Source organism: Thalassophryne amazonica, chromosome 12 (assembly GCF_902500255.1).
Source record: "Thalassophryne amazonica chromosome 12, fThaAma1.1, whole genome shotgun sequence".
NCBI lineage: Eukaryota > Metazoa > Chordata > Actinopteri > Batrachoidiformes > Batrachoididae > Thalassophryne > Thalassophryne amazonica.
Window position 1 is genome coordinate 42,268,466 of NC_047114.1, and position 21,145 is coordinate 42,289,610.

At 41.1% G+C, this 21,145-nt stretch overlaps 1 protein-coding gene across 1 annotated transcript; it reads left to right on the forward strand.

Moving 5' to 3' along the window:
- The first annotated feature begins 1,874 nt into the window (after positions 1 to 1,874).
- eif2b5 (eukaryotic translation initiation factor 2B, subunit 5 epsilon) lies at positions 1,875 to 20,659 on the forward strand. The gene is made up of 16 exons (XM_034183440.1): positions 1,875 to 2,064; positions 6,230 to 6,354; positions 6,433 to 6,618; positions 8,641 to 8,818; positions 8,909 to 8,989; positions 9,183 to 9,260; positions 9,372 to 9,684; positions 12,767 to 12,912; positions 13,054 to 13,189; positions 13,259 to 13,360; positions 13,444 to 13,545; positions 18,018 to 18,108; positions 18,194 to 18,317; positions 18,421 to 18,546; positions 18,638 to 18,748; positions 20,528 to 20,659. The coding sequence occupies exons 1-16, from the start codon at positions 1,906 to 1,908 to the stop codon at positions 20,594 to 20,596; spliced, it is 2,127 nt and encodes a 708-aa protein (XP_034039331.1). The 5' UTR covers positions 1,875 to 1,905; the 3' UTR covers positions 20,597 to 20,659.
- Positions 20,660 to 21,145: the final 486 nt, after the last annotated feature.

Sequence of the window (21,145 nt, forward strand, 5' to 3'; positions counted from 1 at the left end):
CAAACTGTGTTAACTGACAATGGTTTTCTGAAGTGTTCCTGAGCCCACGCGGCAAGATCCTTTACACAATGATGTTGGTTTTTAATGCAGTGCCACCTGAGGGATCGAAGGTCACAGGCATTCAGTGTTGGTTTTCAGCCTTGTTTTGGAGTGTTTTTGTCCCCTGAATTAGAGAAATTAAACCATATGCATCGTATTTTACCCCTTTAGCACCTGCTCTCAAACAACAATGTGCTGCCCAATGGGGGATTTTCACGCACCCACAGGCTAACTTCCACTAAATGAGTTTACTGTGCATCGTGACTTCCGGTGCAGCGGCGAATCAAAGCTCCACAGAAAGTTTATTCTATTTACAGAATCTTTTAAGAGTGAAGTTTCAAGATGTGTATGGATTAATAGAGACACTCTCCTACAGCCCGCACCAAACTGGACTAAGGATACAGTTTATGTTTGAGTACTTCATCTACAACTATGAAGTTTAGCCAGCTTAGCATCAGCTCAGATATAGCGGAGGTGATGGTCTAGAGGTTAAGTATTGGGCTTGAGACCAGAGGAGCCTCAGTTCAAATCCCAGCCTGACTGGAAAATCACTAAGGGCCCTTGTGCAAGGTTGTTAATCCCATAGTTGCTCCCAGTGTGTAGTGGGCACCTTGCATGGCAGCAGCCTCGCATCAGGGTGAATGTGAGGCATTGATGTGTAAAGCACTTTGAGCGTCTGATGCAGATGGAAAAGCGCCATATGAATGCAGTCCATTTATATAAACACTGTTAATGGTATGATGTGTGCAGTTGAGGGTAATGTTAAACCTAACTATACCATTTATCTGCTTTTTAAAAATAAGAATGAGTTGACTTATAGCCTGTTCTGTAATGAACTACGTTAGCCAATGTTAGCAACATTTAGTGCTAGTTAGTGGCTAGTTAGGACTGTCCCGTTTACCTGAATAAACAATCAATAGTATAGTGCAAGTATTTCTACAGTATGTGCACATATTTGTGTTAGATGCATTAATTACTGGTTTATTTGGCGTTTTTTAAATCAGTATACAACATCATTGACATGGAGGTTAAAATTAATCAATAACCGGTTTATAAAACATATTGTGTGAAGGCCCAGGCAAATAAAAATAAACGTTGGACTGTTAGATGTTGGTTAGTGTATAATAATGTAGATTGCTGTATGTTGCCACTTATTGTTCACATTAATGCAGCAAATAAAACATTGAAGTCAGCCATTTTCCAGAATAACTGTTGACATCAGAATTGAAAATCAAAACAAGTTGCAAGAGATGCTTGGAAGGTCAGTGAATTTAACACTTATTTATATATTTATTTTGCTTAATTTATTTCAGGAACCTGTTCTGACACATTATTGTCTCTTGGTGAAGGAGTGAAGAGCCTCAGACTGTAACCACTGATCTCCTCGGTGCTGTGTGGCCTGTCTGAGCTCTCCATGGTGGACTGTAGGTTCAGACCTGTGCCACTAGGTTCACCCCAGTCACACCAGTGTCTGTGCAGAAAGCTACATGATAACTACAAACCAGAAAACATTGGTCTCCGCTTCTCGGCTGTACATTTAGGAGCCTACTAACTGTAAATACACACACATACACACTCATCTTCAGCCGCTTAGTCCAATTAAGGGTCGCTGGAGCCTATCCCAGAAGTCACATAGCATGAGGCGGGGTACACCCAGGACAGGACGCCAGTCTGTCACAGGGCCACATATAGACAGACAAACACAGTCACACCCACACTCACACCTACAGACAATTTAAAGTTCCCACTCCGCCTAACCTGCGTGTTTTTGCAGTCCAGTTGGTGGCGGTAATGCTCCATAGAAGCTGGTTGCCAACCGCCATTAAACACGAAGAAGAAGACGTGATCCGTCCCATTGCAGCAAGCATGGCTAATAAAGGTGTAAAACAGAGTCGTTCAGATTCTGGATTGACGGGAAGAAAAGGTGCGGGTGAGCAGGAGGAAGAGGAACAGCCGCTTCAGGCTGTGTTAGTCGGAGACAGCTTCAACCGGAGGTTTTTCCCTGTGACTAAGGACCAGCCCCGGGTAGGCAGCGAGCTAAGCTAGTTGAAGTGCTAGCTAATGTCAACAACTTCGAGCATCACTCACTCATCTTACTTACATAATGGGATAAGTTAAAACATCCGATGCGCAAAAATAGTGTTGTTTAATATCTGAGTAGAATTTATACTGACTCCACTTTTTCCTCTTGAGTTTTATGAGTTCGGAGCCGTTGCGCACCTTTTTCGATCAGCTGAGCTGTGGGGTCGTGCTAATTACTGACCAGCAGCTTTAGTGATATGGGAGACACAGTGAGGAAAATAAGTATTTGAACACCCTGCGATTTTGCAAGTTCTCCCACCTAGAAATCATGGAGGGGTCTGAAAGTTTCATCTTAGGTGCATGTCCACTGTGAGAGACATAATCTAAAAAAAAAAAAAAAAAAAGGAAATCACAATGTATGATTTTTTTTTTTTTTTTATAATTTATTTGTATGTTACTGCTGCAGATAAGTATTTGAACACCTGTGAAAATCAATGTTAATATTTGGTACAGTAGCCTTTGTTTGCAATTACAGAGGTCAAACGTTTCCTGTAGTTTTTCACCAGGTTTTCACACACTACAGCAGGGATTTTGGTCCACTCCTCCATACAGATTAGAGCCTGCCCGATATATCAGCCAGCCGATATTATCGGCCAATATAAGCCCTTTTCAAAGTACTCACTATCGGCCAAAATTTTGCCGATAGAACGCCGATAATTTTTTTTATAAACAAGTAATACTGAAATAATGTTTGTGTCGGCAATGTAAAATGTCCTTGCACCGTTTGTCCAGTAGATGGAGCTCTGACTCCATTCAGGTGAGAGCTGCTTACACCCCTGCTTAAATGTGTTCATCACCGGCCCGTAGTTCGCCGTCACACTGCACTGATTGGCTGGCAAAAGCATACAAGTAAGTTTATAAGGCTGTTGTTTGTAATAACTTTGCGATTACATTCACCCCACATTTCTCCCGTTTCAGTTCAACTCAGTCTGATTAACTCAGTTTATGTAGTAATGTGTCAAATGTGCTTCATTGCGTCGGTCACGCTTTTTATTAAGCCCACGTTGTGTAGACCTTATTTCTAGCATGAAAAACTTTCGTTTACTGCTAAGAGGTTGAAACAATCAGATTCACTGGTCATCCAGAAGGGTTCTGGGAATTACTGCTGTTCGCCATTAACTCTCTGGGGCCGACGCTGTTGCATACGACAGCTGGGACCAAGCTTTACTAAATTGTAAATAACTTGTAAATTGTATTTCAGCTTTTAGCTCATACCTTTTTTGTTAAGGGTCCAAAAAAGAACATTTTATTCATTAAAAAAATAATAATAATAATATCGGCTGATTTATCGGCAATTGGCAAATCAGCCGATTTATCGAATATCGGCATTTTTGCATCCAAATATCGTTATTGGCATCGGCCTCGAAAAATTTATATTGGTCGGGCTCTAATACAGATCTTCTCTAGATCTTTCAGGTTTGGAGTTTCAGCTCCCTCCAAAGATTTTCTATTGAGTTCAGGTCTGGAGACTGGCCAGGCCACTCCAGGACCTTGAAATGCTTCTTACAGAGCCCATCCTTAGTTGCCCTGGCTGTGTGTTTGGGGTCATTGTCATGCTGGAAGACCCAGCCATGACCCATCTTCAATGCTCTTACTGAGGGAAGGAGGTTGGTTGCCAAAATCTCGCAATACATGACCCCATCCATCCTCCCTTCAATACAATGCCATCGTCCTGTCCCCTTTGCAGAAGAGCACCTCCAGAGTATGATGTTTCCACCCCCATGCTTCACGGTTGGGATGGTTTTCTTGGGGTTGTTCTCATCCTCTAAACATGGTAAGTGGAGTTGATTTCAAAAAGCTCTATTTTGGTCTCATCTGACCACATGACCTTCTCCCATGCCTTCTCTGGATCATCCAGATGATCACTGGTGAACTTCAAACGGGCCTGGACATGTGCTGGCTTGAGCAGGGGGACCTTGCTGCCCTGCACGATTTTAAACCATGACAGCATCATGTGTTACTAATGTAATCTTTGTGACTGTGGTCCCAGCTCTCTTCAGGTCATTGACCAGGTCCTCCTGTGTAGTTCTGAGCTTTCTCAGAATCATCCTTACCCCACAAAGTGAGATCTTGCATGGAATCCCAGACCGAGGGAGATTGACAGTCATCTTGTTTCTTCCACTTTCTAATACATAATCATAACAGTTGTTGTCTTCTACCAAGCTGCTTGCCTGTTGTCCTGTAGTCCATCCCAGCCTTCTGCACGTCTACAGTTTTGTCCCTGGTGTCTTTAGACAGCTCTTTGGTCTTGGTTATGGTGGACAGGTTGGAGTGTGATTGAGTGTGTGAACAGGTGTCTTTTATACAGGTAACAAGTTCAAACAGGTGCAGTTAATACAGGTAAAGAGTGCAAAATAAGAGGGCTTCTTAAAGAAAAATTAACAAGTCTATGTGAGCCAGAATTCTTGCTGGTTGGTAGGTGTTCAAATACTTATTTACAGCAGTAACATACAAATAAATTATTAAAAAAAATCATACATTGTGATTTCCAAATTTTTTTTTAGATTATGTCTCTCACAGTGGACATGCACCTAAGATGAAAATTTCAGACCCCTCCATGATTTCTAAGTGGGAGCACTTGCAAAACCGCAGGGTGTTCAAATACTTATTTTCCTCACTGTATGTTTACATTGTCAAAGCAAGTGTTAGGCTAAAAAAAAAGAAGAAGTCCTCTGCCTCTCTCGCTGCCTGCCTGTCTCTCTCATTTGCGCTCTCTCTCTTTCTTTCTCTCTCTCTCGCTGTCTTTCTCTCTTTCAGCGGACAGACTCTCTGTTCAGCTCCTCGGGTGCACGCTGAGCTGGGCCATACTAAAATATGAAATGGAGCGAAATGGGTACTGATAATCACAAATTGGGGGTAAAATGTAACGAAATGGAGCAGATTGAACCAGACTGACTCCAAATATTTACTTTTATTTAATTGTTTATCTTTTGTTTTTGTGAGATGCGCTCAGTACATGTAGTAGGGGCAGGTGCGCCATCTGGCGTTCAAGAGATGAAACTTCAGTCAATGGATCACTCTGCTCCATTTCGCTACATTTAACCCCTGTTTCGTTATTATTAGTCCCATTTTACGTAAAAGTAATTAAATAAAAGTAATTAATTGAATCATATTTGGAGTCAGTCTTGGTCAGTCTGCTTCATTTCGTTACGTTTTACCCCCGTTTCGTTATCAGTCCTCATTTCGCAACAATTCAGTTAATTTTTTGGATAATCCGTGCTTGACGAACAGACAATTTGAATCTGAGAGCTGAGCAGAAATTTGCTGCTAACCGCAGCTAGAACACTGCGGAAGAGAGCTCTGTCAAACAGCCCGGTGTCACTCACGAAATGGTTCCTCTAAAAATTGGTCTCCCTGGTGACGCGGTCCACCTCGTTTCTGCTTCAAACTGCACTCCAGTCATCATCTATCAGTGACAGATATCTGAAGCTTTTGTACAACAATCATTTCTACATAAATTCAGCATTATTTCATCATAAAAGGCGGCGGAAGCGACCAGAGTTCCGCGGCTAATCGAGCTGCTAGCTGATGTGTGTGTTCACTGCGTGTCAGACATTTCAATGCGTCACAGAGTTTTGATTTGTTTCTGCTTAAACGGCCTCATTTCTGCTTAAAACTGACTTTAGAATGATTTAAGAGGTTTTATCTTTATCATCTGATGGTTAATAATCCCATTAATCCATTTGATTGTTTTGGGTGAAGAGACTCCTTCTCAGACATGCTGCTGTGGTCCGAAATGACGCATGCGCAGATGCAAAAGGCGGACCGATTTTTAGGGGCGGACCTTTCAGTCTGCGTCACCGGCTTCAAAAGCCTCCCCCTCCCCTCCTCCTGCTCAGCAGTAAACAAGCAGAGAGCAAACAACAGCAGTTGAGAGGATTCACAGTGGCTCTTCTCCGGTATCAGAAAATGTCGCGGGTTGGATCGGTATTTTCCAATACGTGAATTATGTCGGTATCAGAACCTGATACCGATCCAGGATCGGATCAGTCCCATCCCTAATTGGAGTGGCTGGTCAGTGCTGGTCGACTCTGTTCGCTTGTGGTCGGTGCTGGTCGGCAGTTAGCATAACCAGAGCTGTCACCTGTGACATTTTTGACTTTGGCAGGCTTTGTTGCCGCTGGGGAACGTTGCCATGATCGACTACACCCTGGAGTTCCTCACTTCCACTGGAGTGCAAGAAACCTTTGTGTTCTGCTGCTGGATGGCCAATAAAATCAAAGAACATTTATTGTGAGAACACATTTTAATAACATTCTGTGAGGAGTCTGTTCTGTGCACGTCATTTTAACCTGACACTGTGTTTGACAGGAGGTCCAAATGGTGTCGGCCCACCTCCTCAAATACAGTCCACATCATTACCTCAGACCTGTATCGCTCCCTTGGCGATGTGCTCAGGGATGTTGACGCAAAGGCCCTTGTGCGTTCGGATTTTGTGCTGGTGTATGGAGATGTGATATCCAATATAGACATCAGTCAGGCACTGCAGGAACACAGGTATGAGCATCTAATCTGATGTGTAAACCTTGGTTTAATTTTTTATATATATATATATATATATATATATATATATATATATATATATATATATATATATATATATATATATATATATATATATATATATATATATATATATATATACTGGAAGAGGACATACATTGGCTATTTGTCCGTACTACGCTGTGATTGGTCTGGAACACATAATTGACCAAGCAGAATGTCATCATGTGATACACTTTAGCAGGTCACTGGATTTTTAATATTCTCGTGACACAGTTTTGTAAATTTTATTTGTAACCCTACCCCTTCCCCTAACCCGAACCATAACACCCCCAGACCCCACCCCCGCATCACTCCAGACCCACCGCGTCACACTCCCTTCCCCTAACCATAGCCCCCCAGACCCCCGTGTCACCCACAGAGGTCAGTATAACAACTAGAGTCTGCAGTCGCATTGAGGCAAGTCCCAGTAAGGAGGTGTGGTTGCCATTTTGGATCTGGGCAACTTAGTGGGAAGCACGGATAGACGCTCAATTAATCTTGTCAAGAAACAGGTGGAATATGCCGGAAAGCTGTGCATGTTGGCAATGCCAGAAACGAAGGAAGAAGGGAGACATTTCCTTCCATAAGTAAGTGGTTTTGGTAATTCTTGTCACTTTGTCTGTGACATTTGGTCGATAAACAGGTGTATGTTGCCTGCCATGCCTGTGTCACGAACACGAACCATTAACTCTTCACTTATGTCAAGTTGATATTTTCCCCTGCTAGACCCATGTCTAGTTAAAATACTTGTCGTTGGTGATTAAAATTGTTCGACAAGACAGACGAATTTTTTAAAGTTTGCGCCTTAAATAACCAAGCTGCTGCTCACAGATTATAATGACGTGCGCTGTGCCACTCAGTCACAGCCTCACACAGAGATGTGCAGCCAAATCAGTGACTTCATGAATGAAACTTTGTCAATAGAGGATAATTGTGTAAAAATATAACATATAAATGTATTGTAATGGATTGATGAGTCGTGCAGCGCTGAACACAGCAGCAGGTGCAAGACGTCTCGGCTGGAACAGATCAGATCCATGTAACTTTCAACACTAATATTTTGGAATGTGTGGGTGTCAGAGTAAGTTTAATACTTTCTTTACATAATTTAACGTACATTAATTTTACTAGCTCGATATCCAGGTCAGAATGGTATTTTGCGAGTGTTTTTCTGAGTGTGTCTGCATTGAAAATGCATTAACATCCAGGCACTTTGTCAATATTTTGCCCGGTTTGAAGGCGTCATGTCGCTGTCCATGAAGGGACATTTGCGTTTACTAGGCAGCATTGGAAGTGCAGACTCTAGTACTCATTATTAACCTCTATGGTGTCACCCCAGACCCCCCACATGTCACTCTTCTTTTCCTCTAACCCTAACCATAACCTCCCAGACCCCCCTGCGTCACACTCTCATCTTCCCGTCACATCGTGTTACAGACAAATAGCCAAAGTAAGTCGTTACTTTTTTGGAAACGTTACTGTGCCAGTGTCAAGTCACTCATTTCTTGATACTGTCTGTCCAAAGTTAGCTTGCTTCTCAAGAATTAAGTGGTTTCACAAAGAGGCAGCTTTCCACTCATGTTTTTTTAGTGAGGTGGAGATTGATACTAAAATATTGATTCTTCTGATACTGTATTTTTAATAAAAAAAAAAAAAAAAGATTTTCACCTTGAAAATGCAGATGTTTACATGTGCCTTTTGTATATTTTCACTGTGTGTGTAAAATGTAAACAACGCAGATCTGTGAATCCAGCAAATTATTTAGCCAATTTTCATACTTTTTTTGATAAATTTTGCAGTTTTCATTTGTGAATTGACACAATATTATTCACATTTGCCACATGTCTACTCCCTCCTCCATCTTTGAAAGCTACGGTAATATCGATGTTGACACCGCAAGTGCTTGTCATGAATGGCTATTAGCGGCACATTTTGTTGTGTTACCACTGAATTTTGTATTCTCTTTTGCATCAGGTATCGCCGAAAGATTGAAAAGAATGTTTCAGTGATGACCATGATTTTCAAGGTATCGTCGCCAGGTCACAAGTCCCGCTGTGCAGAGGATGATGTTATTGTGGCCGTGGACAGCAAGAGTCAACGGATTTTGCACTACCAGAAAACACAGGGGCTGAAGAAGTTGCAGTTCCCCATGGTAACTGGTGCTTTTTCAGTCCATCACAGCGTTAATCTGTTTAGATTTTTTTGTTGCTAAATGAGTGTTTTTCCTTTTTATGATTTGCAGAACATTTTCCACAGTGGAAGTGATGAGTTTGAAATCAGACATGACCTCTTGGACTGCCACATCAGCATCTGCTCCCCACAAGTCAGGATCTATCCATTGCATTGGTGTTTTTCCTTTCATGTATTTCTGAATCTGTTTGAGATTGGCATCTTCACTCACCCCCAATGACCTCTTTTATTCAAAAAAGTCTTTGGATATCTTGCAGTTGGACAGACAGGCTGTTGAATTTTGCTGCAGTTATGCACCACTCTCATGATGTTTTTTTTTATTTTAGGTTGCTGAGCTCTTCACTGACAACTTTGACTACCAAACTCAGGATGATTTTGTCAGAGGAATTTTGGTGAATGAAGAGGTATTACATATCTATAATCTCTTATTGAAGTGTGGATTCTGTGATGCTGCATGTAGTGGATCTAAAACCCTTTTTTCTTCTTTTTTTTTTTTTTCTTTTCTTTGCACATAGATTCTGGGCAACCAGATACACATGCATGTCACAAAGGACGGCTATGGTGCCCGAGTATCCAACTTGCTCATGTATGATTCGGTGTCATCAGACCTTGTGCGGCGTTGGGTCTATCCCCTCACCCCAGAGGCCAACTTCACAGACCAGAAGGGGCAAAGCTGCACTTACTCGCGGCATAATGTCTATCGAGGGTCAGGTGTCAGCTTGGGCCATGGCAGCCAGATGGAAGAGAATGTTCTCATTGGCTGTGACACCAGTATTGGCGCCAATTGTTGCATCTCCAACAGTGTCATTGGTAACAACTGCACCATTGGTAAGCACTGTGGTCAACACAACCAAAAACCTAACATTTCTTTCATCAAATAGTCTCCAGAATTGAGATTACAAGTGAGGAACAAAAGTCATTTTTGTGCATTCCTGTATGCATTTCAAACTCATCTGAGGAACCATGTAAATTTGGCAGATCTGACTCATAATGAGTAGCTTTTAGTAATAATTTAAAAGCCCAATTTCAATTAAGTTGGGACCTTGTGTGAAATGTAAATAAAACAGAATACAATGATTTGCAAATCCCATTCAACCTATATTCAATTGAATGCACAAAGACAAGATATTTAATGTTCAAACTGACAAAATTTATTGTTTTTGTGCAAATATTTGCTCATTTTGAAATGGATGCCTGCAACATGTTTCAAAAAGCTGGGACAGTGGTATGTTTACCACTGTGTTACATCACCTTTCCTTCTAACAACACTCAATAAGCGTTTGGGAACTGAGGACACTAATTGTGAATGTCGTGATTGGGTATAAAAGGAGCATCCAAGCAACGTCTTTTTCAGGGACGTCCCTGCTTATTTCAGCAACACAATGCCAAGCCACATTCTGCAAGTGTTACAAATAGCGTGGCTTCATAGTAAAAGAGTGTGGCTACTGGACTGGCCTGCCTGCAGTCCAGACGTGTCACCCATTGAAAATGTGTGGCGCATTATGAAGTGCAAAATACGACAACGGAGACCCCGGACTGTTGAACAACTGAAGTCGTACATCAAACAAAAATGGGAAAAAATTCCACCTACAAAGCTCCAACAGTTAGTGTCCTCAGTTCCCAAACTCTTATTGAGTGTTGTTAGAAGGAAAGGTGATGTAACACAGTGGTAAACATACCACTGCCCCAGCTTTTTTGAAACGTGTTGCAGGCATCCATTTCAAAATGAGCAAATATTTGCACAAAAACATAGTTTATCAGTCTGAACATTAAATATCTTGTCTTTGTGGTGTATTCAATTGAATATAGGTTGAAGAGGATTTGCAAATCATTGTATTCTGTTTTTATTTACATTTTACACAACGTCCCAACTTCATTGGAATTGGGGTTGTACGTATTCACACACATCCTTTGCTCAGTACTTTGTTGATGCACCTTTGGCAGCAATTACAGCCTCAAGTCTTCTTGAATATGATGCCACAAACTTGTCGCATCTATCTTTGGGCAGTTTTGCCCATTCCTCTTTGCAGCACCTCTCAAGCTCCATCAGGTTGGATTGGGAGCGTCGTTGCACAGCCGTTTTCAGATCTCTCCAGAGATGTTCAGTCAGATTCAGGTCTGGGCTCTGGCTGGGCCACTCAAGGACATTCACAGAGTTGTCCTGAAGCCACTCCTTTGATATCTTGGCTGTTGTGCTTAGGGTCATTGTCCTGCTGAAAGATGAACTGTCACACCAGTCTGAGGTCAAGAGCGCTCTGGAGCAGGTTTTCATCCAGGATGTCTCTGGACATTGCTGCATTCATCTTTCCCTCCCACCCTAACAAGTCTCCCAGTTTCTGCCGCTGAAAAACATCCCCACAGCATGATGTTGCCACCACTATGCTTCACTGTAGGGATGGTGCCTGGTTTCTTCCAAACATGACGCCTGGCATTCACATCAAAGACTTCAGTATTTTTCTTGTGAAACCAGAGAATTTTGTTTGTTGAGTCCTTCAGGTGCCTTTTGGCAAACTTCAGGCGGGCTGCCATATGTCTTTTACTAAGGAGTGGTTTCTGTCTGGCCACTCTACCATACAGGCCTGATTGGTGGAATGCTGGAGCTCTGACAGAGTGACCATCAGGTTCATGGTCAACTCCCTGGCTAAGGCCCTTCTCTTCCAGTCACTCAGTTTAGACTGGCAGCCAGCTCTAGGAAGAGTCCTGGTGGATCAGAACTTCTTCCATTTATGGATGATGGAGGCAACTGTGCTCATTCGCATCTTCAAAGCAGCAGAAATGTTTCTGTACCCTTCCCCAAATTTGTTCCTTGAGACAATCCTGTCTCAGAGGTCTACATACAATTCCTTTGTCTTCATGTTTGATTTGTGCTCTGACATGCACTGTCAACTGAACCTTATATGTAGGCAGGTGTGTCTTTCCAAATCATGTCCAGTCAACTGAATTTACCCCAGGTGGACTCCAGTTAAGTTGTAGAAACATCTCAAGGATGATCAGTGGAGACAGGGTGCACCTGAGCTCAGTTTTGAGCCTCATGGCAAAGGCTGTGAATACTTATGTACATGTGACTTCTTTGTTTTTTTATTTATAATAAATTAAAAAAAAAAAAATTTCACATTGTCATTATGGGGTATTTTGGATTTTGAGGGGGAAAAATGAAATGAAATTACTCCATTTTGGAATAAGGCTGTAAATTCAATGGTAAATGGAGTGCATTTATATAGCACTTTTCCATCTGCATCAGAAGCTCAAAGCACTTTACAATTATGCCTCACATTCATCCATTCACACAGATGTCAGGGTGTTGCCATGCAACGCTCTCACAACACACCGGGAGCAGCTAAGGGATTAAGGACCTTGCACATGAGCCCTTAATGATTTTCCGGTCTGGCTGGGTTTTAGACCGAGGATCCTCTGGTCTGAAGCCCAACGCTTAACCACTAGACCAGGGATGCGCAATGAGGGCTGAGACACTGCAGGTTTTCCTTGTACCCAGTCACCTCAGCAGGTGGTTTGCTGACGAGCTTCTATCATTAATGAAATCACCTGCTGAGGGGATTTGTAGCAAGGAAAACCTGCAGTGTCTCGGCCCTTCATGGCACGATTGCCCACCCTTGCACTACACCGTCACCTCCACATTTCCACATTTTGTAACATAACAAAATGTGGAAAAAGTGAAGCGCTGTGTATACTTTCTGGATGCACTGTATATATACACACACACACACACACACAAGGACATAATTATTATCCCCCTATGAAATTTAATGTTCAAAAATTTCCTTAAGTACTGTTTCAACAGATTAAGAAATTTTCAAAACCGCATTTCTGAACATCCTAGTTTTATTTTGGGTGCTTACATTATTTTTACACACAGAAACAGGTGGGAATTTAAGTGAATTTTGTTTGACAGGTGACAATGTAATCCTTGACCATGCCTACATCTGGAATAATGTTCACATTGCCAGTAATGTGATGATTACCCAGTGTGTGGTGTGTGACAAAGCTGAGATCAAAGAGAGTGTGACGCTTCAGAAACAGTGCGTCCTCGCATACAATGTAAGCATATTTTCATATTTAATACTAATGATCAGTAAATGGAAGATAATGGATGAAAGGTTGTTGTGGCAAAATACAGGCAACACTGTTGCTAAGATTTGTCCTCCTTCTGTTCTGTTCTGTCCTTGGACTGTTTTCAAGGTGGTGATTGGACCAAACTTCTCTGTAGCTGAGGGCACTGTGGTGTCCATGCATCATCAGGAGGAGGAGGAGGAGGATGAATTCCTCAGTGATGATGCTGAGGATGGTCACAGTAAAGAAAAAAGCAAACAAAAAGGTGTGCTAATAAAGAAGACAAAAGCCAATGTTTGTGTTAGCGACCAAAGTTGTTTTTTTTGTCTGCTAGTATTCAAACCAGTTGAGGTTGGATTGGAGGGAAAAGGCTACATTTGGAAGGCCAGTGTTCTGGATGACACGGAGGAAGAAGCGCTATCACAGTGTCTCTGGGGTAGGACAGCAGTTCACCTATTGTGCATGTAATTCCCATAATGCCACAGTCCCAGCAGCTGGGCTTTGATTCTTCCTCACCAGGCTTGGTGCTGAACTCAGACCCTGAGAGTGAAAGTGAGGCCAGTGAGTCTGAAGGTCCTGAGGAACCAGTGATTCCCTCCCCTGAAGCAGATGATGTCAAAGGTGAGAAGTGTTCATCTCCATACTCAACCTGTTAAACTTGCTGTCTGTAGTACTCTATGACTGCCACCTACAGGTCAGAATGTGCACACTTGAATTTAAAAACAAGGTTCATTCTTTTATTAAGCTCATTCCTTTCCCAAAATCATCTGTCTAGATTTCCTTTAGGTCATGGAGTTCTGGAATGATAATGGAAGTCAGTGGTGCATTATGGGTGGAGGATTTTGTTTCTTTTAAGAAGTTATGATTTCTTTGGAGAAGCTGAATACCAAATCATTTGACAAATGCATGTCTGTAAATTTTAACATAAATATTTATGCTTTTTTGTAAATCTAAAAGTAACACATGTAGTTTTACATTACAGCCACAGTGGAAACATCAGTGACCCTATTTTGAAGTTGCACTCAAAAAGAAGTTGTGTAGAGGGCACAAGCTCATTTGGGACATGTACCGGTGCAAAGCCAGGTGCTGGGTGCAATAAGGGTTTTATTTAGAGTGTTAATTAAGCATCAGCGTATTATAGTCTGAACCAACCGGTCAGATTGGCACCAGTCCTTCCCTTTAATCTGTGGTGCAGCAGGCACACAGAGCCCTTATTTAGAGAATTCAAGCACTGTGCGTAAAAATGACCACCGTGTTGGGTGAAAACCAGCAGTGACACTTTAGTCTGCTTTGCGCGCTGTGTAAGATGAGGCCCATAGTGTATCAGCCATGATGCTATTACTTTTAAATTTTGAGCTCTTTATAGTTGCAGAGACCATAAATAGTTTTTCCTCTACGTTGTTGATGTTTCATGTTAAACATTCCCAAAGACTCTCAGTTCTGTCATTGTCTTCATATCATGGGCAAATATATTTAGCATTTGTCTCCTTTACTGTTGTGTGTATGATGCATTATGGAACATTGTAGTCCATAGGCCAAGCCCGTTTTCAGTGCCACTTATGGTGGCAACACTTACAATCCAGCCTCTGTATACCATGGTGTACACAAAAATGTATGAGGTAGAGGGGTCAATGAAGGGTGAAAATTTAAACGCCTTCCAATCATATTGAAAAGTATACCACATTATTTGTTTGCTCATAAAGATTTCAAAAAGGTATACTTTGAACCTGATGCTAATTGTTGGTTGAGCTAACAGGGTTTTTAAAGGAATAGTTTGCACCATCTGTTATGCTAAGGCCGGGTTCACACGGCAGGAAAATTAGGCCGATATCGGACCCGATCTTTCCCTTCCGACAATCTTAAGGATGCCCCGACAATCGTGATGACACTAAAGATAATCTTATCAGATATTCCTCCTGTGTGTGGCGCATTAAGAGCGCTCTGATCTGCTCGGAAGGACGTCAGGAGCGCGCTGATCGCAAATCAGGGATATTCAACATGTTGGATTTTTTTTTTTGGCCCGATATTGCAGCGTGTGTGGTATCCTCCAACCACAAACATGCACACACCCTGCTGAATGTGACATGCAGCCAATCAGAAAGCGTGGTGACGGACACACAGAGTGGAAAATAAAATCAAAACAGCTGGTCTGACTTACCAGAAAGTCCGGTGGTCGCGCTGTCTCCACTCCTTTAAAGAACGCCTTTTCTTTTTCTTTTTGTATAGTTTTTTCCCTCTGTTTTAAATAGTCCACAAACTATCTCTGTTTGTTTACTCTGAAGTCACGTTTAATCTCCAGAGATTTTGCAAGATTTCCTGTCTGACCTGATAATGTTGGTGTGTGAAATCTGTTCGTGTGTGGTGGTGTTGTCCTTACCGTGTGGCTGAACACCACACACTGTACGACCAAACCTGTTAGAGCTGTGATTTTTTTTTTTTTTTTTTTTTTTTTTTTTTTTTTTAATCTTCACGTGTGTGGTCTCTCAAGTTTTGGAAACCTAAAGATAATTTTAAAATCCTGTCGTGTAAACCAGGCTTTAGTTATCACATTATGGGGTAAAGTCACAGAATACAGTGGACATTGACCTTGTTTGAGCTTTACTACAACCCCTGGCAATAATTATGGAATCACCGGCCTCGGAGGATGTTCATTCAGTTGTTTAATTTTGTAGAAAAAAAGCAGATTACAGACATGACACAAAACTAAAGTAATTTCAAATGGCAACTTTCTGGCTTTAAGAAACACTATAAGAAATCAGGAAAAAAAAATTGTGGAAGTCAGTAACGGTTACTTTTTTAGACCAAGCAGAGGGGAAAAAATATGGATTCACTCAATTCTGAGGAATAAATTATGGAATCACCCTGTAAATTTTCATCCCCAAAACTAACACCTGCATCAAATCAGATCTGCTCGTTAGTCTGCATCTAAAAAGGAGTGATCACACCTTGGAGAGCTGTTGCACCAAGTGGACTGACATGAATCATGGCTCCAACACAAGAGATGTCAATTGAAACAAAGGAGAGGATTATCAAACTCTTAAGAGGGGATATCATCACGCAGTGTTGCAATAGATGTTGGTTGTTCACAGTCAGCTGTGTCTAAACTCTGGACCAAATACAAACAACATGGGAAGGTTGTTAAAGGCAAACATACTGGTAGACCAAGGAAGACATCAAAGCGTCAAGACAGAAAACTTAAAAGCAATATGTCTCAAAAATCGAAAATGCACAACAAACAAATGAGGAACGAATGGGAGGAAACTGGAGTCAACGTCTGTGACTGAACTGTAAGAAACCGCCTAAAGGAAATGGGATTTACATACAGAAAAGCTAAACGAAAGCCATCATTAACACCTAAACAGAAAAAAACAAGGTTACAATGGGCTAAGGAAAAGCAATCGTGGACTGTGGATGACTGGATGAAAGTCATATTCAGTGATGAATCTCGAATCTGCATTGGGCAAGGTGATGATGCTGGAACTTTTGTTTGGTGCCGTTCCAATGAGATTTATAAAGATGACTGCCTGAAGAGAACATGTAAATTTCCACAGTCATTGATGATATGGGGCTGCATGTCAGGTAAAGGCACTGGGGAGATGGCTGTCATTACATCATCAATAAATGCACAAGTTTACGTTGATATTTTGGACACTTTTCTTATCCCATCAATTGAAAGGATGTTTGGGGATGATGAAATCATTTATCAAGATGATAATGCGTCTGGCCTGCAAATAGTCCGGATCTTAATCCAATTGAAAATCTTTGGTGGAAGTTGAAGAAAATGGTCCATGACAAGGCTCCAACCTGCAAAGCTGATCTGGCAACAGCAATCAGAGAAAGTTGGAGCCAGATTGATGAAGAGTACTGTTTGTCACTCATTAAGTCCATGCCTCAGAGACTGCAAGCTGTTATAAAAGCCAGAGGTGGTGCAACAAAATACTAATGATGTGTTGGAGCGTTCTTTTGTTTTTCATGATTCCATAATTTTTTCCTCAGAATTGAGTGATTCCATATTTTTTCCCTCTGCTTGGTCTAAAAAAGTAACCGTTACTGACTGCCACAGTTTTTTTTCTTGATTTCTTATAGTGTTTCTTAAAGCCAAAAAGTTGCAATTTGAAATGACTTTAGTTTTGTGTCATGTCTGTGATCTGCTTTTTTTCTACAAAATTAAACAACTGAATGAACATCCTCCGAGGCCGGTGAGTCCATAATTTTTGCCAGGGGTTGTAATATTCATCGCAGTTAAATTCAGTTTTTTTCTTTTGTTTTATGTTGTGTGAAGCGCCTTGAGACGATTTTATCGTGAATTGGCGCTATATAAATTAATAAATTTGATTTGATCGCAGTCAAAACGATTCTCTTTATTAATCCTATTATTTCAATATTTCCAAGTCAATAAATATGTCTTAGATTTAATTTTCGCCAATCATTAAGCAATGCAAACTATGGTACTCTGTCTGGAGTGACTTTGCAAGGAAAAGACTAGTGAGGGAAACCACCAAGTCACCTAGATAAATCTGATGGGGTTATATGGTTCTATAGTTATGATTGGAGAAACTGTACATGGTGCAACAATTGTGTAACACCCCTGTCCCAGCTTCGTGGTGGAATGGCATTGTGGTACACAGTGATTTTTATACAGAGAAACAGATCAAGTTTAGGCTTGTGTCTGCTGGCAAACTTACTGAAATTTCAGGTCGTCTTTTTAGGAAAATCCTTTTCTGTTCCATTCCAACATGACACTGTATAACTGGTACAACAGACAAAATTTGCACTGTGCACACTTTTGCAAATGGCTAATGTGACGTCTTTGTTCAGCCTCTTGAATTAAAGTTGAAAGTCTCCACTATAAGAACAGCATTCATTTGCATTCCATTTTGGAGTTGTACAAACTTACAAAGGTTGTCATGGTTAAAATGTTTATGGACCAGGCTGTTTGCTTGTATCGTAGGTGGTTAATTAGTCAACATATTTAACTCATTTACCTTATCGTTTTTCTGCACATTCATCTTGATGTAAACTTCACCACCATAAATCATAAGACTTAGTTTTTCCTGTCATACGATTTCTCACTGCCATCTTTCCATGTGCAGTCTTCCAGCTGGAGGTCCAGGGGACCCTGCAGAGAGGTTTAGAGGAAAATATCGGCTGTGATAATCTTGTTCTTGAGATCAACTCCCTCAAGTAAGAACTCAAACTTTCTCACAGTTCTGCTGCTCCCATTCAAATGATTGTCACACATTCAGTCTGATGTGCTCTTTCTTTGCAGATACGCCTATAACATCACTCTGAAAGAGGTGATGCAGATTTTAATGAGGGTGGTGTTGGAGTTCCCGTTCCAGCAGAAGGACTCAGAGCTCACCACGTCACAATATGCTGCTGTGCTTCTGCCGGTGATGAAACACACAGCTGGATGCACATTCTGGACCTGCAGGCATCAAATCAAGGCATGTAAACACTGAGCAAAGTGTTTGTTTTTTTGCTTTGTCCTATCAGTTGTTGAAAAGGTGGGCGCCAGTGTTCAGGAACTATGTGAAGCGAGCGCAGGATCATCTGGACTGTTTGTCCGCTTTTGAGGAACACTTCTTGGAGCAAGAGAGCCACTGGGCTGCTATGACCAAGGTCAGCAATAAAGGTTCCAGTGCAGAGTCGGTACTGTAAGGTGGTGCAGTTTGTTACTGTGATCTCAAGATGATGAATGTTTTTAATTCAGATCCTGATGAACATGTATCAGGAGGAGATCCTTGCTGAGGAAACGATACTGCACTGGTTCTCTCAGAGAGCCGCAACTGAAAAGAGCAGACAGCTACGCAAAAACCCAGGGGTAAGTACACAGAGAGCAGGTTCATGATGTCTCACACACATCGCCACAGGTTAACCTCTGGCTTTTGATAGTTCAGTCTAACTAACGGTGTTTCAGTTCAACACAGATTTTTTTTTTTTTTTTTTTTTTTCAGCAACAGCTTACATCATATATTGATTTTGTTTTTTTTGTTTTTTTTCTTTCAGAATTCAACTTCAAAAAGAATCAGTATTATGATTTGTATGAACATCCAGTAGTGGAGCAGATAACAGAATATTTAAAGAGGAATCCTGCAAATGGTGATGGAAGCACCAAATTTGGCACAAATACTCCTTAGACATTATTCTATTGAAAAACCAATTGGCCACTTGAATTTTCAATAGGCAGCCAGGTAGGGATCAATAGAAGAATTACACAAGGGTCAAAATTTAAAGATGCTCCAATCATATTGAAAACTACACCACATTATTTGGCTAATTACAAAGATTCCAAAAAGGTATAGTTTGGACTATCTGTGACTGAATGATATGGGGTAAAAACAGCAAGAATGGTGACAAAGGTTAATTTCAGTTTGCACAGAGGTCAAAAGTTAAAGTTGCTCTAATTTTAGTAAAAACTGATGCAAATTATTGGTTAATAGGATTTTAAAAAGGAATAGTTTGCAGGGGTGGTGGCCAAGTGGTTAATGCGCTTGGTTTCAGTTCAGAAGGTTCTGGGTTCAAATCCCACCCCTGCCACATTTCTCCATGTAATGTGGAGTTGCGTCAGGAAGGGCATCCGGCGTAAAACTTGTGCCAATTCAACATGCAGATCCACCTTGGATTTGCTGTGGCGACCCCAAGTGCAAACAAGGGAGCAGCCAAAGGGACTTACAGTTTGCACCATGTGTCATGCTCAGTTGTTACGTTACAGGGTAACTATGTCACATCATAAAATCCAATGGATGTTGACGTTGTTGTTGACTTTGGAGACAAAACATTCAACAGTCAAACTATTCCATTTATTAATCCTACTAGCTATCACCATTCTTAATGTTTTTACTCCATGACATTCAGTCACAGATAGTCCAAACTATACCTTTTTTGGAATATTGATAAGACAAATAACGTGGTGCAGTTTTCAATACGATTGGAGTTTCTTTTAATTTTGACCCCTGTGTAATTCTTCTATTGAGCCCTATCCTGGCTGCCTATTGAAAATTTAAGTGGTCAATCGTTTTTTCAGAAGAGTAATGTCTAAGGAGTATTTGTGCAGAATTTGGTGCTTCTATCACCATTTGCAGGATTGTTAATCTGCTGCACTACAACTTTAGGGAACTCTCATATCTTCTGCCATTTGTAAAAATTGCACTGAAAATGTAATTTGGTGCATTCTGACAGGAGATCAGTTATCATTTGGGTGTTTTTGTTTTTACTGGTGTACATGTGTCACATGCAGAAATATTTACTGTAGCTTTTCTTTTACTGGGTAGGACGTACTTATGATATGAAGTTACAGATGCTAAAATACTATTTTGGAAACCCCATTTAGTGTAGTAACCCATTACTTCAAAAATATTTTCAATGCTCCTTTTCTTTGTGGAATTGTAATGTTGTTGACTGTTGTCAGACAATATAAACTCACTGCTGTGCTTTTAAAATACAAATGTATCCACGCAGTCATTGTCAGCACACCTGGTACAGAATGGATTCATGAAACAATAATAATCATTGACCTACGTGATCATTTTTGAACAGACTCTACCCTTCAATGCTGCATTAATACAGAATTAATGTCAAACTTATTTTATGTATTCAACAGCTACAGAAGCTCATCCAGTGGCTGCAAGAGGCAGAGGATGAGTCATCAGAGGAGGAAGACAAATTATGAAGAGCCCTGGAGGAAAACACACAGACCATTCTTTAAAACATTAAACCTGCTGTGTCCACTGAGCAGTTGAGATGCTTTATTTAACCCCCTACAACAGATTTCCACCACAGATAATCTTGCATAGTGACTTGGATGCCGAATACAATAAGGACCAGACATACAAAACCGTGTGTTAATATCAGACTATGGGCCCTGTCTTCATCCACTGCAAAGCAGTGTGCAGCAGAAGTGTCGTTTTTAGTTTGCAGCGTGCACTCCTCAACCTGAACCGAACAGATGAGGGGTACATTCAGTTTCTACAAGTAGACTGGAATTTAACCTAAATTACATTTTTAACATTAATATTGCAGCCACCAACTATTTGTTTAGTGGCGAAAATGAAGCAACACCTTTCAACTTATTTTCATTTATATTGCGCCAAATCACAACAAAGTTGCCTCAAGGCACTTCACACAAGGTCTAACCTTACCAACCCCAAGATCAAGCACACAGGCGAAAGGAAAAACTCCCTCTGATGATTTGAGGAAGAAACCTCAAGCAGACCGGACT